This window comes from Mauremys mutica, chromosome 2, assembly GCF_020497125.1.
Source record: "Mauremys mutica isolate MM-2020 ecotype Southern chromosome 2, ASM2049712v1, whole genome shotgun sequence".
NCBI lineage: Eukaryota > Metazoa > Chordata > Testudines > Geoemydidae > Mauremys > Mauremys mutica.
Window position 1 is genome coordinate 54,815,848 of NC_059073.1, and position 18,803 is coordinate 54,834,650.

Consider the following 18,803-nt stretch of genomic DNA (forward strand, 5'->3'; position numbering starts at 1 on the left):
ACACCTGCCAACTTTGGGAGTATGAAATCCAGATCCAAAGTTTGCTATTTGAACCAATTCCTAGTGTTTTCCATTTCCTCTTTTGTTATTGCTGCCATAAAAACAAAGGAATTTAAACAACAAAACCAAGTTTTTGTGAAGGGCTTTATCCCTCCTATTGTTATGTGTTGCAAAATCTGATATTTTGCTCATGCCCTTGTGCCAGTGTGGGCATTTGCTGATTGTCTGAGAAATGAGCCAAAAGCCCTGCACAGACTGAGTTTGGTTTTGGAAAAACTTGTTGGGTGGATTCTCCTTTTGCTGGGTTGGTTCAGATTTGGGGGCCTGGAACCCCCCAAATTCATCATAAATATTTCTTGTCTTGGCCCATCTTTCTTCAGGAACAATCTCTCAGTAGCTTTGCTTTCCTGGATTTAAATCAGAAACTATTTGAAAATAATTATTCTTGATTTGGTTCTGGACCAAACCTGTGACTCTACATGGTGTGAGTCCAGATCTGGTTCTACAGCCAAACCTGCTGCTCAGCACCATCTCTAGCTATTTTGCCGTGTTCATTTAAGCCTGGAAGTGAGTTTCCTTAGGCTCTAATATCAATGTGTTAACGAACAGCAAGTGTTGGGCCAGGATACGTGCTTGTTGTGGGACATGACAATGGTAATCCTGCATCCCCACATGACTTTTTACTGGTGGTTTCTTTTTTTATTCCATTCTATGCTCTGTAAAGTCACCCTTCAGGATCGCATTGTATCTCAGCCTCTGAGACACATAATAATAAGCACTATGTCGCAACAATAAAAATATATAGTGTAGGGATTAATCTTATACTGGCAGGGGAATGGGCTCCCTGACCTACTCATAGGCCTTTCCGTTTCTAACGTCCATGATGCTATGAAGTCAGTGGACTTTAACTTCACTGTGGCATGTGTCAGAGAAGTGATGGAGCGAGAGAACAGACAAGCCTTTTTTCAGTTCACAGAACCCCAATTCTTTATTAATCACAGCTTGCTCACAATGACATACAGGAAAATAGCACTAATGAAGAGTAGAATATGCAGGCAGCAACCTCCAGGGGGTAGGGACAACTTCAAAACGGCAGCTATTTTAGGGGTTATGTTAGGTTTGGTGATACTGTACTTGGCACAAGCACCCTGTCTAATTATTCCTGCCACATCAGCCCTCTTTTTTTCTAGATGTCTTTAAAGTAGGTCAGGTTGACTAACACTGAAGAGGACAGGTCATGTTGAGTGGAAATCGGCAGTGTTAAAAAAACAAAACAAAAAAAAAACCGCAACAACCAGCTCACAGGTCCCCGGTGGAAATATTCAGTAGCCTCTTGTACTTTTACACATGTAACACAGTAGCTTCAAATGAATATCATAGATCATGGCATCTACAGACAAAGCCACTTGATGTTGATTAATTGCTCCATCAATAAATCTTCAACTTGTGAATTAAGCTTGTGAGACAATTAGCATTTTTTATGGCTGTTGTGTACCATTTAGGATTTTTCATAGCTAGCTGTTTATAATACTCAGCTTCTTAACTTTTGCTCAGATTGATGTCCCTTGCCTTCTTATCAGTAGCTCTTATTAAAAAAGCAATATTTGTTGCCTCTGATTTGATGAAGGCAGACAAAATAAACATTGCAAATAACAATTTAATCTCCAGTTCATTTTAATGCTACAAAGGGTAGATGTAAATAAATTATGAACACACAATGTTTTAAGAGCTTTTTATCTGGACAGCTTCATGTGGAGTCACAATACCTGTGATCTAGTTATTGTTTTAACAGAGCTTATTGATTACAAAGCCTTCTGGGTTATTAGGCGATGACTGGTCTCTAGCACCATAGACCTACTATTGACCTCATTGCATGGTTAGAATTAAAATGGCAGGAAATGGAATTAGACATGGGCTGCTTCAAATGAACAGACCTAGCAAATTCAACTGAGTGGAAACAGACAACATCAAAAGCCTGTTACAGGACATGTAAGATTATGAAATAACTTGCATAATGCAATACTTGTATTTTTTAACAAAAATGTAAGTATTTACAAAATAAGATCCAAGTTTTTTTTAAACATCAAGCAAACCATTCTGCAGAGAGACCATATTGTTTTTATTTTTGTTTTTGTTTTGTTTTTTTATTGAGTTCTTGATTTTTTTTTTAAACCATGTCATACATTTCCCATACTGATATCGCATGATCCGTAATAATATAGGCAGGGGAGTTTACTAATGGTGGGGAGGTGTCTCATCCACCGTTGCTTTTTTCAGCCAGACAGTTCCACCTGGAGCTCCTTGTTTCTACGGACTTCTGCAGCATGCCTCTCCTGGAAAACACCAAGAAGGGAAAGGTCAAACCTCTTCTTTGCTGCACCTGCCCAGGAAGATTCTTAATGGAAACCCCTTGCTCTCTGTGTAGAGTTCTCCTGTGCATAGGTTGCCTCAGTAGAACAACAATCTTTTGGGGGTGCTGCTCATGAAGGATGAAATTCACCAGGCCAGCACAAGGCTTATTCACTACTTAAGTTTGACTTAAGTCCTGTTTTGAGGTCTTAAGTAGGATTTAAGAGTGACATAGCCTCTATGGCATGCCCTCTGCACAGGAGGGAATTTCACCCTAAGTGTCCAATTCTTCTAGGTGCTGAATGCACACAACTCCCATTGCTTTCCAAAATGTCGCTCAAAAATTTAATCTCAGCCGAGGTGAACTGGCTCTAGGTAATTACCTTCTTGCTAGCACGTTACCATATCTTTGTGTGTGAGAGGTGGTTATTATTACTGTTCATTTTACAGTAGTATGTAGGAGCTGCAGTTAAGAATCATGGCTCCATCAAGGTAGCCGGAGAGCTCACAATCTAGATGACAAGACACAACATGAGGAAAACTAGACACATATGATGGGGAAGAGTGCGGGAATGAGTAACAAAATGAGCAGAGTTGAGCAGAAAAGCAGAAATTGCAGATCATCATTTACCTTAACCAGTGCCAGCAGGAGAAATTTATAGGCATCATTTCAGAGGTAGCTTTTAAGGATATGTTGACAGTTTTATTTATACTTATGTGGAAATGTTATTCACTACTTAATGCTTTATAAAAAAAAATGTAAAAAAACACTGGGGTGCGGGATCTGGCCAGTGCGGGAGGGGGCTCAGGGCTGGGAGTGCAGAATAAGAGAGAGGAAGTTAGGGTGCAGGAGCAGGCTGGATCTGGCCAGGATTTGGGGTGTGGGAGGGGCTCAGGGCTGGGGCAGGGGATTGGGGTGTGGCACTCCTGTCTGGTGCGAGGGGTGCAGGTGGGGATTGGGAGGGAGGGTGCAGGAGCTCCCATTTGGTGCTCAGGGTGGGGGTAGGGATGTGAGGGGATGCAGGAGTCAGGAAGGACAGGGGGCTGTGTGTGTGTGAGATTGGTGAAGGAGTCAGGGCTGGGTGTGGGCTGCGGTTGTGGGGGTGCTCCCAGCCCCCTGCCTGAGCGGCTCATGTCAGGAGGTTAAGGGGGGTATGTGTAGGGGGAGTGTGGGGGCCTCGCCTTTGCTCCACCCTGCCCCAATTCCACCCCCTTCCTCAAAGCCCTGCCCCTGCCTCTTCTCCGCCTCCTCCCCTGAGCGCGTTGTGGCCCTGCTCCTCCCCCTCCCTCCTGGAGTGACCGGAGCACCGGCAAACAGCTGTTTGGTGGCAGCGGGCGCACTAGGAGGGAGAGGGAGGCAGAGGGGTGGGAACGCAGCATGCCTCAGGGAAAAGGCGGGGAAGGAGGGAGCTTGGCTGCTGGTGGGGGTGGAGCATGACATAGGCATGGGATAGCTCTTATTTTGAAATCAGTGAGATCACTCAGAAGGGGCAATCTGAGTATTCCAAAAATGAGGTTCAGCCAGTGGATGATTTAGAGTTAGTGGGGCCTGGCAGGACCAAACTTCTGACCCCGCAGCTGCCGAGCCCTGGGGCACCCTGTGTTTCACTGTAAATCTGCTTCTGGGTTGAGCGGATGGCCAGCCCTGCAGATTCTCCTAGAACTTCTAGGTAAAATGGCAGCTGTCTTCAAGGTTCAGCTTTAGGCCTTTCTGTTCATCGCTGGCGAATTTGTCTTCTCTTGGTCATTTCTGATTAGAATAATAACCATTAATGGCTGTAATACAAAGCTCTGCCGTAGTTAATTTTAGATTAATTGGAGCCACTGTAAATTCAGATACTCATGTTACCATGGGCCTGTACTCAGAAACAACAGCTGTGGAATGAATTTGGGAAGCTTCCATCCAGAGCCTTTACAAAGCTGTATTTTTTCTGGCTGTTTGGCACATTTCTGGGGATTTTTTTCCTTGCTGTCCTTTCATATAAACTAATGATCAGATTTCGATCTCATTCATGTATTTAGCTCTGAGAATATAATCTGAAAACTCAATGACAAACACAAAGTGACAACAGCAACAAAGACCCATGGCCAACTAACTGCAAGTGAGGGTGCCTCCAGTGAGCATCCTATGTGAGATTTATACGTCGTCACGTTCCTTTATGGGGACTGATCCAAAGCCCACTACAGTCAATGTGAGTCTGTCCATTGGCTTCACTGGCCTTTGGAACAGGCCCATGGCAAACTTGTTGTGTTGATCTCATTTGTAATTTGAAGGTCAAATTTTCATAGGTGGCCTCTAATTTTGTGTGGCAAATGTTAGCTGGCTAGGGCAGGACTGATTTCCAGAGGCTGATCCTTTGCCGTTTCCACTGACTTCGGCATCCACAAGTGGCATCTGATGGTGGGAGCCTTTGAGCACCCCAAAATTGGGGCATTTACAATTAGAAGCCAGTTCTGAAGATTTTGGCCTCACTGCTTTATTTTTGCTCCCTCTTACATAGTCATGGTCGGCATTTTGGGCGCTTGTGGGTTTGTTAATTAAATCCCAAAGTTCTTAATTTTTGGTCTATCCACATTTCCCACCTGGACTTCACCTCCAGTGGGGAGAGGGCAGCCTCTTCTCAGAAGCATTCCCTTGACTTCATGTATCTGTCATCTACTTGCTCATCTGGATGGACTGTGACAAAAAGGGACTTCCTTCTGACATCAGTCTAGAGCATGCAGCTGCTCCTTTTGCCCTCCCTATTTCCTTTCATTACCCCAAGGACAACTAACAGTCTTTTTCCTTTGAGTTGCTGGACTTTGGGATATGTGCATGCAAGCTTATTTAAAACAACACTGTCAAGGAGGTTAGGCACAATCCTGGGGCTCCCAGAGACTTGCTTGAAACAGCCTGTTACATCCTTCTTTAGGGTATAACACAGAATGCTGCCCTCTTTTTTTTGTCCAGCTCTGCTTCCTCATTTGACATCTCCGATGCCCATTATCTACAGTTAAAAAGGTGAGATGGTGTAAGATGGAGAAAAACATAGATCTAAAATGGACATCCCTCTTCATCAAGGACAACTGAGAGGTATATACACTTGTCTGCTGACATATTAGATGCTTCAAAATAGTAGCTCGTATTGCATCCCAACAGAGAGAAATTATCATTCTCTGCAGAACAAGTTAAAAGGACTTTATCACATCTGGTTCCTTTTCCTGTGCTTTTTGCTTTCCAGGCTGGAAGGGTTGCATTAGGAATGGTAGGTACACTCAGCCCCTGGGGATGAATATTGAAGGGGTCCAAAAGATAGATCTAATCTCCCTCAATTAGGAGAGTGATTGCAACACAGTCTATTATGGATGAATGTGGTTAAACATGAGACAAATAATTTATTCCACATTGTTCATAAATCCTGCTTAGAAGCCAGAAATTAAACCTAAACAACCTTTCTTTGGCGTTTTTTCTGTTTTTGAACTTGGGGCCTTTGATTTAAAAAACACAGACCCTTTGCCCATAAGGGTAAAGGTGCAGTTCTCAGTCAGAAAAGGGAACAGACAAACAGGCCTGGGAGCATATCAGAATTGGGTATAGTAGAGAACTAGCTGGTACAGGCTGAGAAGGAGGCCAAGATTTATCAAAATATTAGTGATTTTTTGAGTTCTCGGCTTGTCACCTTAGTGGGACATGGTTTTCAGAAAGCCCTGAGCACTCATCCTCAGAAGATCAGCCCCCTTAAAGGTGCTTCAAGTTAAGGGATCTAAAAATGGAGTCACCCAAAATCACCAGTTACTTTTGAAAAAATTGGCCAAAATTCCTGCTGCAAGCTGTGGTGTGGAGTCACGACCTGATTACCTTTTCTTGAAGACGTTCAATAAGAGCGGCTAAATTAGCTTCACGTTTTTCTTTGATCTGTTCCATTTTCAGTATCAGCTTTTCCTCTGCCATTTTGCTGAAGTTATTGTTCTCCTCCAAAGCCTTCTGAAGGACTTCTCGCTCATGTTCTCTCTTTTCTGCCAGATGTTTCAGCACCTGGGCCTCCTGGGACTGGGAAAAAAGATACAGCCTGCTGAGGCAATCGTCTAGAGAATGTCAGAAGACAGTGCATAAGGCAGTCTGAGTAAATAAAAAACACTAATAAGCAAGTCTTTGATTCGAAAGGGCCAAGTGCACTAAGTCTGGATTTTTGTGGGATCTAATGTTTTGTTTTTTTCTTGAAATGCTTGGAAAAACTAAATTAATTAAATATATAGTAGAGTAATAAATAAATAAATGTATTTATAGTGGCAATAGATCTGAGGGGCAATCTGGGAAAACTCTGTTTTCCCCCACATCCGTTATAAGCAAGGCCCATTTCAATAACTGAGGTATGAAGACACTGAACATACGTGAGGAATTCAAATAAGGAAACATCTGAAAGAGTATTTGAGAATTCTGGATTAGTAAGGCTACCATGTGACATTGTCTGTACCTGCCTTAAATATTTCAGTGGTAAGAGATGCAGTCATTTATGCATGAACATTTTATTTCAAAATCATATGGGATTTCAGTCTAAAAATATATACTCTTTTATAATTGGGCTTCAGAAACAAGAGCTATGAATTTTTTGTTTTCCTCAAACTATCTTTATATCGAAATGGTCACAGATAGGCTTTCAAGTTAACATTCCGTTAAGATGAATGTAGGAAGTTCAGATCTGATCTGGCTCCATTTTGTTTCTGTAAACAGGAAGAAGGTTATTTTTCCAAACAAAAGGCCTAAATATATATTAATTGAAAGCTTAAATTCTGCAAAGACCATGAAATCTACAGAGGATCTTAAATGCATGCAATCTGTACCCTGTATCATATTACCCTTATTTATGAGCACAGTTGCTAGAAACATGAGCTTTGCTGTTAGTTTAGAATTAAGTTTAGGACACTGAAGTTCACTTAAAACAAAATGAAACCACTGATCTTCTGATGCAAGCCAACAAGGTTGCAATGTTAAGACTGTTCCAGGAGCAACTTAAGTCCAAAGTAAATATATTTAAGGGGAATATTTGGAAATGACGAGCAACACTGTGGACTGTGCTATAAAATGAACCTGAGGGAGGAAAATGGAAGAATGGAGGAAAGGAATGAAATGTGGTAGGAGCCTGATATGTGCAGGTTTCAGTGAAGGTTACCACTGTTTTGTGTGTAAACACATCAGAATCATAAAGTTTAAGGCCTGAAGAGACCATCAGATCATCTAGTCTGGCCTCCAGTATATCACAGGTCACCAACACCACCCAGCACTTGCACACTAAACCCAACAATAAAATTAGACCAACATATATAGCCCACATTTTAGGGGCTAAATTGAGTTTTCACCAATAATTACAAATTGCAGTAATGAATGCGATTTCCTGTAAACCTCCTTGTAGTCACTGAAGTGAAGTGAAAGCACTGAAATTCTCTCACATGAGATAAAGGGTGCTGTAATAAGATTAAAAAGAAAATTCTGACAACAGCAATGAGCTACACACAAAACAAAGATTGCCAACCAGAGAAATAGAGCAGATTCCAAAAAATGCAGCAGAACTCATACTAGTGGCTCTTCACAAACTGTAGCGAGGCACTGAGGTAAGAAATGTTCAGCTTTGGAAAGGAACAAATGGCCTGTTTCAGGTTAAAGAGGAAACCTACACTGATGAACTTCTGCCATGTGTGGTCTGTATGCTTTCATCTCTGGCATGGTTTCATGGACGTGCCTAAAGCGAAGGTGTTCAAACCATGGTCTTCAGAGCACTCGCTGGTGGTGCATGGTGAGTTGGCTGGGTACATAGCCAATACTCCTCCTTGTTTCCCCCCTGCTAAATCAGGTGCTGAGAGCTAACATCGTATTAAATCTTTTCCAAATATTAACTTCCATGTAAGAAACCATTGTAGAGGCCAGAATTTCAGATGAAACAGAAAGTGGTGTGGGCAATCACAAACAGAGGGGGAAGTGATCCACATAGCCATGACCAGGAGTAAAGGTACTTTGTGTGACCGTGTCTCCCTTAAAGTGTGGTCCACATGCTGAAGAATTTTGAGCAGCCCCTACCTTAAAGGACCAGTACCTCCTTTTGGTATAAGAAGTGATTTCTGATGACTATTCCCGTAGAAAAAATACTATAGTATTAAACAATAATCTCCCCTAACACTACAGATGGTGTAGATTTAATAATTTGAGAGATAAATTTCATGAGGATTAAAAACATGCAAGTGCGGATAACCAAATGTACCCCATTATCTATTAATTCAATCAAACACTTCCCCTTAAATAAAACAGCAGATAGTCTGAGATATCCAGGGCTATTTAGAAGATATATTTGAAAATTAGCTTTTGCACTGTCGTTCTGGGTAAAGTTTTCAAAATAAATCCCATTGGCTTTCAATGGTACTTAGGCGTCTCAGCCACTTTAGTTACTTTTGAAAATGTTGCCCATTTCTCAAGCTGTGTTTGTCATGCATTCAAATCCCTTACAGTTTAAAACATAATTTTTATTGGCATAAGTTAATTTTATAGTAAAGTATACAGAGTTCTAGGAGGTGAGATACCACGTTGGCACCAATAGGAGTTTACCTGACTAAAAATTGAACAGGGCCTCGTATTGTTACAATTGAACGGGGCCTTGTTGGTCTGGGTATTTTCATAATGTACAATATATGGCAGAGTTCTGATCTCTCAATATAAACGGCCTGGGTATGTATATAAACTCTTCCATAAATACCCCAGAATTTAGCAACCTGGAATGGGACAGGAATTTGAATGGACGATTTCCATTGTAAGATGAACACTAGTCTAGCTACAAGAAGTGGCTGGTGCAAAATAAATGGAAAAGAACAGGGGGAGAGCCTCAGCTAATGTAAATTTTTCCACTGACTTCAATTTTACAGCAGTTCTGAATCTGGCCTTCAATGGTCCCATCACCACCATAGCCTAATAAAGCAAGACTTGGAGTGAAGCCAAATTGTTTTTTGCACTGTAATGGTGGAATGGTATCTGCCTCAAAAACATGTGGCAAAAGAACATTTCCTCCATGTCTGATCAAAGTCTGCTGCACATGTTGAAGGAGCTAAGGCAGTGGTGAGCAGGGACGTGCTGGCCGCCACTTCCCACATCTCCCATTGGCTTGAACGGTGAACTGCAGCCACTGAGAGCTGCGGGCAGCCGTGCCAGCAGACAGTCAATGTAAACAAACTGTCTCACGGCCCGCCAGCAGATTACCCTGATGGGCCGCATGCCACAGGTTGCCCACCACTGAGCTAAAGAATGATTACTAACATGACTGTGATTAGCAAACTAGCTCCTTAGTTACTTCTGTTGGAATTCAGATTCTGTGCTGGGGCTCCAAAGGTAACCTGTGCACAACTCCAACAGAAACAGAAAGTCTATAGTTTACATCATTTGTCTCTTCCTATGAATATTTCTGTACACATTTTTGGCTATTATTCATTTATGTCTGGGATTATTATTAATTCCCAGACATAACATTTTACACTAGAGCACAAACAAGTTTCTCGCACACGTATAAATGTCATAAAATGACCATGCTGGGTCAGACTAATGGTCCATCTAGCCCAGTATCCTGTCTTCCGACAGTGGCTGGTGCCAGATGTTTCAGAGAGAGTGAACAGGGCAATAATCAAGTTAGCCCACCGGTCATCCAGTCCCAATTTCTGGCAGTCAGAGGTTTAGAGACACCCAGAGCATGGGGATGCATCCCTGATCATCTTGGCTACTAGCCATTAATGGACTTATCATCCATGAACTTGTATAATTCTCTTCTGAATCCACTTATACTTTTGGCCTTCACAACATCCCCAGGCAATGTGTTTAATCTCTGGTGCCTATTAATTAGGGGTCACCCAATGAAATTCTTGCGCTATGTGAAGGGATAAATAACACATCCTTATTTATTGTCTCCACACCATTCCTGATTTCATAGACCTTGATCTGGAAGCTGTTCCAAGCCCCTCATCATTTGTGTTGTCCTTCTCTGTACTTTTTCCAGTCCTGACATATCTTTTTTGAGATAGGGCAACCAGAACTGCACTCAGTATTCAAGGTGTGGGCATACCAGAGATTGATATAGTGGCATTACGATATTTTCTGTCTTTATTATCTATCTCTTTCCTAATGGTTGCTAACATTGTTAGCTTTTTTGACTTACAACATTATTTTGCCTTATAACGTCTGCTTACACATGTTGTAAAGCACTCTAGACACAGATCCTTCAACTCAAGCTGATATTCAAGTATGCCGAAAAAGAGGCCAATGCAGCAAAGTTATTTATGACCTTTTTTTTAATTTTTATTTTAGTGGATGTTGTAAAAAGCAACTATGATCCCAGTTTTTAAGGGGTGCTTTTCTAGGAGCTCCAAATCCCACATTTGGATGCTTACATAGATATATAGTCAACTGGATGCCCATTTTAAATGTCAAAGTGCCTGTAGTGTAGAACTTGCAAATGCAGACTATGGAGGTGTGTCATTTTAAGACATTCAAGTAGAAAATTGGGTTCAGCTGTATGTATATACAAGGATTTTCTATTTTCCCAGATTTACCTACTTTTCCTGTGACAAGTATATCCAAAATTATATTAAATCAGTTCTGTAGAGAGAAAAAGAAAGGATTACTCAAATAGCAAGAAGTGAACTAGCAGAACAATTCCTTTTAAAGATGAAATTTGCACTTGAATGCATACCCTGACTGTATTAGTTTTAAGGATATATAGGGGCACGTTACAATTATGAAAGGTTCATTTTGATGCTGCAAAATTAATCCAGTTGCTGGATTTTTTTAATTAACACATTCAGTGGGAATTGCATTAACTTTGTATCTCAGAGTATTGTATATTGAAGAGATAATGTTAATGGAATAGAATGTTAAGCCAGGATAAAGGTCTCCTCCTGCAGTGTAAATGCCAAAGTAAAGACCAAGCATTTATAGAAAAACAACATTGAGATCAAGGAATGACATTTTCAGGGGAAATGAATTTAGTTGTTTTCTTGCTGTTGCGCATCAAAGCAGGGGAATGGGGTAGAACTAGACACCATGCTGGCTTGCACAGCACTGGCTTCTTCATAGATCGTTGCCATTACATCTCATTCCTCACATGGGACACAGTATGAATTATTATGTGTATTGCAATAGTGTCTAGATGCCCCAGCTGCGATAGACACCCCACTGTGCTAGGCACTGTACAAACACACAGTGAGAGGCAGCCCTGTCCTGAAGAAATTATATTCTATGTAGACAAAATGGACAAAAAGTGGGAGGGGAACAAATGCAGTGTAGTGAAGTGACTTGGTCACACAAGAGATCAGTGGAAGAGCTAGGAGTGGAATCTGTGGATGAAATCCTTCCTCTGTTTAAGTCAAGGGCAAAATTCCCAATGACTTAAGTGGCCCACTTTTTATCTTTGGTTTCCTGAGGCCTTGTCCAGTGCCCATCTCACTAGTGAACGTCCTTTCTGGCATCTCCATTTTCCAGTCTGTTTTCCCATTGATCCAGCAGTGCTAAACTGTGTCTTGGTTTTGCAATGTGGAGAAATGTTCAGAGGTGTCTTGTTGAGACTATCATTTGCTCTCATGCAGCTTTACGAACAGTTTTTGCATATAATTTACGTGTGAAAGACATTTGCAAGGACCTTATGCATGTTCCTGGGCTTTGTGCATGTAAGGTCTATAATTAGCTCACATACATTAAGTGAATATATGCGTTTGGTTGTGTTCCCAAGGCTGCAATCACAAAGAGAGGCCATGTGTTGAAAATCTGGCTCTGTAGATTGTGAACATCTGTATTTGACAGACTAAGAATGAGGCTTGTTTCTTCTTTAGCTATTTTAAACAACAATAATAATAATAAAAGTCCTGCTATTTTCCCCTCTAGATTTGTACTAGTGAATGAGTATTTGTGAAAAGAGCTGGATTTACCACCCAGAAGCCAGGAGTTCTCTGTTCAAAAACAGTCACACACCATTGGTAATGGCAATGCAAAGTTCTCTGATCCCACCAACACACCTAAACCTAATCCTGGAGTGATCATTTCTAGCACTGAGAGCATGGGTCAGTCTCCAGGCCCATTCAATCCTTTCCTCTCTAGCAAAAGACAGTGGTGGGGGCAGAACAATTAGCGCTGACAGCAAGTTGTTTTTACAATGGAGAGAGCTATTTTTGGGGAACTGTTTTGAGGCCACCAACACATTTCATAGAGGCCATGAACCAGTTGTCTGACGTTAACAACATTTAATCATTGATTGAACCAACCACATAGATATCAAAAGTTCCATAGCTCATTTATTAAGGGTATGTCCATACTACCCGCCCGGGTCGGCGGGTAGCGATCGACTTCTCGGAGTTCGATATATCGCGTCTCATCTAGACGCGATATATTGAACTCCGAACGCGCTCCCGTCGACTCCGGAACTCCACCACTGCGAACGGCGGTGGCGGAGTCGACGGGGGAGTCGCGGACTTCGATCCCATGCCGTGAGGACGGGTAAGTACTTCGAACTAAGGTACTTCGAGTTCAGCTACGCTATTCGCGTACCTTAGTTCGAACCCCCCCTAGTGTAGACCAGGCCTCAGTTCTTGAGCTATAGTATTCTATTTTCAGTATATAATGCATCTTTCTGAATAAGTCTGTTTCTAATTACTCCAATTTTGATTTATACTGATAATTAAATGCCATTCATCTAGCCCACTGATTGGCTGGCTCCGATTACAATTGGTATAATAAAGTGTCTGAATCTGGTCCGAAATGTTTCTTTTTAAAGCAAACTTGATGTCAGTGGTATATTAATGTAAAATGTGGGTTAGCAGTTTGACGACTGTGTCCCTTCCATGAAGCATCTCAGGGACAAGACAAAATGTATAGATCTTCCATTAACATTAATGAGTATAATGTAGCTGTGTGGGGATGAGAATAGACTTGCTAGTATACATGAGTTCTGAAATTGCAATTGCAATTTTTTGTGTGAGTTTTCTACTGGCTTCTGTGTAACTGACTATTTGACTATTGGTATTTGATTTAATTGTTTTCTAGACTGGCACAGATAATATACAACTAACCATGAGCTCTACTACATCTGAGTCCCTTACATTTCATTTTTGATTGCCCCTATTTTAGAACACTGTAGGGAATAATTTTGGACTTAACTGGATCCAGATATCTACTTTTTCATTAAATATGCTTTAAGGGAAAAATATCTTGCCATGATATATTGATTTAACCTACTTCTTCTTCTAATACCACATTACTGAAGAAAATTATGGATATTCCCTGGTACCTAAGTAAATGGTAAATAGCTCTTACCATTAATTTTAAGCCGAAAGAGAAATGTCACATTTGGAGAAGAGAATTCAACATATTTTGAGGCTGAGATTTTTAAAGCTAAGGGATTTAGATGTCCAGTTTTCACTAGAAATGTATAGGAACTGGCTGTATAGTTCCCATCCTTACTGTACACAGATTTTTCATCTGTAATTAAATATTTGTTGTTTTGTAAAGCTTAAATACCAATATAACCTTTATATCAGTCAATGGGACTTTGTAGTGCATAAGGGGTCATCCACATGCATCCTATTGCAGGGTGAAGGCCTAGAGTAGTTACTGCAGTCAGTGACAACTCTTTTCTTAGCAGAATGGCATTGCCTAAGGCAGGGGTCGGCAACCTTTGGCATGTGGCCCAAGAGGGTAATCTGCTGGTGGACTGTGAGACATTTTGTTTACGTTGACTGTCCACAGGCATGGCCCCCCACAGCTCCTAGTGGCCACAGTTCGCCATTCCCAGCCAATGAGAGCTGCAGGAAGCAAAGTGGGCCGCAGGGATGTGCTGGCCACTGCTTTCCGCAGCTCCAATTGGCCAGGAACGGTGAACTGCGGCCACTGGGAGCTGCGGGGGACCGTGCCTGCAGATGGCCAATGTAAACAAACTATCTCGCAGCCCGCCAGCGGATTACCCTGATGGGCGATGTGTCGAAGGTTGCTGTGCCCTGGCCTAAGCCCTTTGGGTGGGGCAAATATAATATGAAAAGAAATGTCATAAGGAGCCATGGAGTTTGATACATTCAAATGCTATAAGACACAATTGTGCTTTGGATTAGCTGATTTCCCTTTGAGATGTGAGGACAGGATTTCTCAGTTAAGGGCCTCTTTCTCCTCAGTTTGGATTTTTATGTGTGTGCAGAACAATGTGTTTGTCTTCCCATGGCATGCAATGGTTAGGAGTATATAGGAGAGCACTGTCAGCATTGTCATCAAAATAGCATAGATACAATGGACTTATAGACTGCTTCTGCTTTCACGTGGCCATGTAGCCCTAGTCCAAATAAAGGACCCTGTTATATGTATTGTTGTTATTTTGAAAAAATAAACCTTTCCACAACTATTTCAACATAAGTTCCATTTTAAGACTCCTGTTTTCCTTCTTGTTGTTTGACTCCTTTTACGAGCCAAGGTGTCAGTGTTTGGTGGTGATGGGGAGGGTACTAAAGAACAACATCCTATTTGTGAGTATCCCACACTGTGTTTGGGAGAATTTCATGCAAAATATGGTTGTAGGGTCTGATATTTCTAGTGCGCTTGGGATCAGAGTGTGAGTAAGTCTACAATGAAATAATGATACATGAAATATAACAACCAGCTCTTCTCTCTTCCAGAGCTAACTCAGATGTCCGACTGTTAGTCAGAACTTTATATCTAGTGCCCAAGTTCCACCTTGTAAATAACATATCTCTTCCAATAATGCTTTCTTGGGGAGAAACTGCTGTGTGAGGCACACAGAGAATTATTGTAAATGGACTTTATTAACAGCAGATGGGAGAATAGTACACCAGAATATGCTGTAACTTACATAGACGCACCATAAGTGGGAGCTATGTTACTCATTCCAGTACACTGCAGGGCTCATTCTATAAAAGAACTGCCCTTCATTTTGTATTCTATCTCCAAACAAACACAGCTGCCATGCAGAGCAGCCAAAGGACAGTAAAGAATTTTAAACAAAAGAAAGCAAAACAGAAAGGAAAACTAGCTAAATGGGGGAGAGAAGTGGCAAATGCTGAGACCATCTATGTGCTCGTTGTTCACTTTCCCATTTCTCTCCCTACTGACCTTTCTAAAAATTTTAAGTGGAAAACAAATGTAGCCTCTTACTCCTTGGATATCTCTGGGAAAGGGAGTTTTTCAGGCCCCAATGTTGCACACACAATCAATTAGCTAAGATGTCTTGGTATTTTATCATTTTCTCTCTTTGTGGCTGTAGTGCACATCTTTAATTTTTCATTATTTTCCAAGCTCTTGGCATCAGAATTTTTTATCTGAAAAAAAGCAAAACCCTATTTCACACACATTCGATAGAGAGGCCACCTTCTGCATTTGTTTGTTCACAAATTATTTTTTCCCCATAGGAATAATTTTAATAATTAATAGTCATGCTGTCAGACTTCATGTTCTGCCAGTCACAATAAACTGATAGCTGGAGATCTGAGCTCAGGAATAACCTTGGGACTCCTGCTTCTTGATTCATACATTCCTAGATTTTAAAGCCAAAAGGGACCATTATGATCATCTAGTTTGACCTCCTATATAACACAGGCTACTGAATTTCACCAGTGATTGATTTATCAAGACCATAACTCAGGGGTTCCCAAACTTTTTTGCTGGCACAACCCCATTTTAATTAAGTATTTCCTGTCCAGGCCTCAATCAGCATGGAGGTGCCATTTGGAAGAGCAAAATGGCATCCTCCATGACAGTATGACCTCGCACTCACCATACGCGTAAGGTCATGCCGCATGGAGGACACCATTTTGCTCTACAAAATGGCGTCCTCTACACAGTGTGACCTCATATGTATGATGCGTGCAAGGTCGTGCTGTGCAGAGGATGCTATTTTTGTAGAGCAAAATCACATCTTCCGTGCATTGTGACCTCGCACACATTGTACATGTGAGGTCACATTGTGTGGGGCAAGCTGGAGTCCTCCTGTAGTAGAGATCACTGCAACTCCATCTGCTGATGGTGCAACCCCACTTGGGATCGCAACCTACAGTTTGGGAGCTGCTGCTATAACTTGTGGTTGAGCTGGAAAAATCATGGAGCAGGTCCTCAAGGAATCAATTCTGAAGCATTTAGAGGAGAGGAAAGTGATCAGGAACAGTCAGCATGGATTCACCAAAGGCAAGTTATGCCTAACTAACCTAATTGCCTTCTATGACGAGATAAGTGGCTCTGTAGATGAGAGGAAAGGAGTGGACATATTATTCCTTGACTTTAGCAAGGCTTTTGATATGGTCTCCCACAGTATTCTTGCCAGCAAGTTAAAGAAATATGGGCTTGATGAATGGACTATAAGGTGGATAGAAAGCTGGCTAGATCATTGGGCTTAACAGGTAGTGATCAATGGCTCCATGTTTAGTTGGCAGCCAGCATCAGCTGGAGTGCTGCAAAGGTCGGTCCTGGGGCCAGTTTTGCTCAATATCTTCATTAATGATCTGGAGGATGTCATGGATTGCAGCCTCAGCCAGTTTGCAGATGACACTAAATTGGGAGGAGTGGTTGATACACTGGAGGGTAGGGATAGGATACAGAGGGACCTAGACAAATTAGAGGATTGGGCCAAAAGAAATCTGAGGTTCAACAAGGACAAGTGCAGAGTCCTGCAGTTAGGATGGAAGAATCCCATGCACTGCTACAGACTAGGGACCGAGTTGCTAGGCAGCAGTTCTGCAGAAAAAGGACCTAGGGTTACAGTGGACAAGAAGCTGGATATGAGTCAACAGTGTGCCCTTGTTGCCAAGAAGGCTAACAGCATTTTGGGCTGTATAAGTAGGGGCATTGCCAGCAGATCGAGGAACGTGATCATTCCCCTCTCTTCGGCATTGGTGAGGCCTCATCTGGAGTAGTGTGTCCAGTTTTGGGCCCCACACTACAACAAAAATGATTAGGGGGCTGGAGCACATGACTTATGAGGAGAGGCTGAGGGAACTGGGATTATTTACTCTGCAGAAGAGAAGAATGAGGGGGGATTTGATAGCTGCTTTCAACTACCTGAAAGGGGGTTCCAAAGAGGATGGATCTAGACTGTCATCTAGGATGGTACCAGATGACCGAACAAGGAGTAATGGTCTCAAGTTGCAGTGGGGGAGGTTTAGGTTGGATATTAGGAAAAACTTGTTCTCTAGGAGGGTGGTAAAGCACTGGAATGGATTATCTAGGGAGGTGGTGGAATCTCCTTCCTTAGAGGTTTTTAAGGTCAGGCTTGACAAAGCCCTGGCTGGGATGATTTAGTTGGGGATTGGTCCTGCTTTGAGCAGGGGGTTGGACTAGATGATCTCCTGAGGTCCCTTCCAACCCTGATATTCTATGATTCTATAGTGTATATTTTAGAAAGACATCTGTTGGAGTGAAGGAAAATATGTGTTTTGTAGTGTAAGTAAAATAAAGGGGGTTTACCAACCATGGAAAGGCTTTGAAAATATAGGAAAAATATGCAACATGGCCTTGAAAATAAAAGCTTCAAAAGTTGGAAGGAATGTAGCATCTAACAAGACAAGTTTTGGGGAGAATGCAAAGCTTGGAATGTGGCTTGACTGGAACAACTGGACCTAAAAGGATGCTGATAAGATAGGAGGAAAAGTCCTTGAAAAAAGCCTCTAAATTATAGAAGATTATCACAATTTGGTTAAAAGTTCTGTGGTGAACTGGTAGTAAACTTTGACATACCAATGTTTATATTGGAGAACGGGGCCCAGTCCCACACTGCCCAAAACTGGTTCTGAGCTACAGTTAGAGATTGGAAGTGACATCATTTGTTTGTTAGAGTATCACAACATGAACCTGTAAAGGTTCAATACTAATACCTGCCTGGTCAGTTGGAGCCAGCCAACATGAATTTAAGCACCCCTCTGTCTAGCCCATTTGTGAGTACTCTGATCAAATGCTTATGAATGTTTGTTACTGCGCGGGTGTAAGAAGTGCTTATTATTTAAACTTTTTAGGCATGTTTAGAGTAATTGTATAAATATCATTTGGCTTTTGGATTGAATAAAGGAATTTGTGGTTGAATTAGTGCCTGGCAATATCCTGTATTAATAAATAAATAATTCCAACCATATCCTACCTCTGAAGACTTGAAGTAACAGAGAATCCACCAACCCCTAGGTAAGTTATTCTAACTATTAATTACCCTTATTGTTAAAAATTGCCCTTTATTTCTAGTCTCAGTTTGTCTAGAGTCAGCTTCCAGCCATTGGATTTTGTTTAGTATCGCTGTTTGTCTTTGAGTTACTGTTTGTGAAAGGTAGCTTCTGGCATTGATCTCCCATGCCATTGCATGCAAAAGCATTTGAAAGGGGCCAAACCAATGCAACATGTATGTAGCTTCAGAGCTGCAAAAAATTAAAGAGATTCATTGGCCCCTCAGGGTGGGGGGTGAATAACTGTGTGGAAGGGC

General features: G+C 41.7%; 1 protein-coding gene across 1 annotated transcript in view; it reads right to left on the reverse strand.

The window, feature by feature from the left end:
* Positions 1-965: 965 nt before the first annotated feature.
* Positions 966-18,803, reverse strand: part of STMN2 (stathmin 2) — a 62,058-nt gene continuing 44,220 nt past the window's right edge. The window contains exons 4-5 of the mRNA XM_045005560.1: positions 6,188-6,379; positions 966-2,333 (exon numbers count right to left, since the gene is read on the reverse strand). Of these exons, the coding sequence (XP_044861495.1) occupies positions 2,274-2,333; positions 6,188-6,379 (252 nt within the window). The 3' untranslated portion in view covers positions 966-2,273. The remainder of the gene's footprint in view (positions 2,334-6,187; positions 6,380-18,803) is intronic.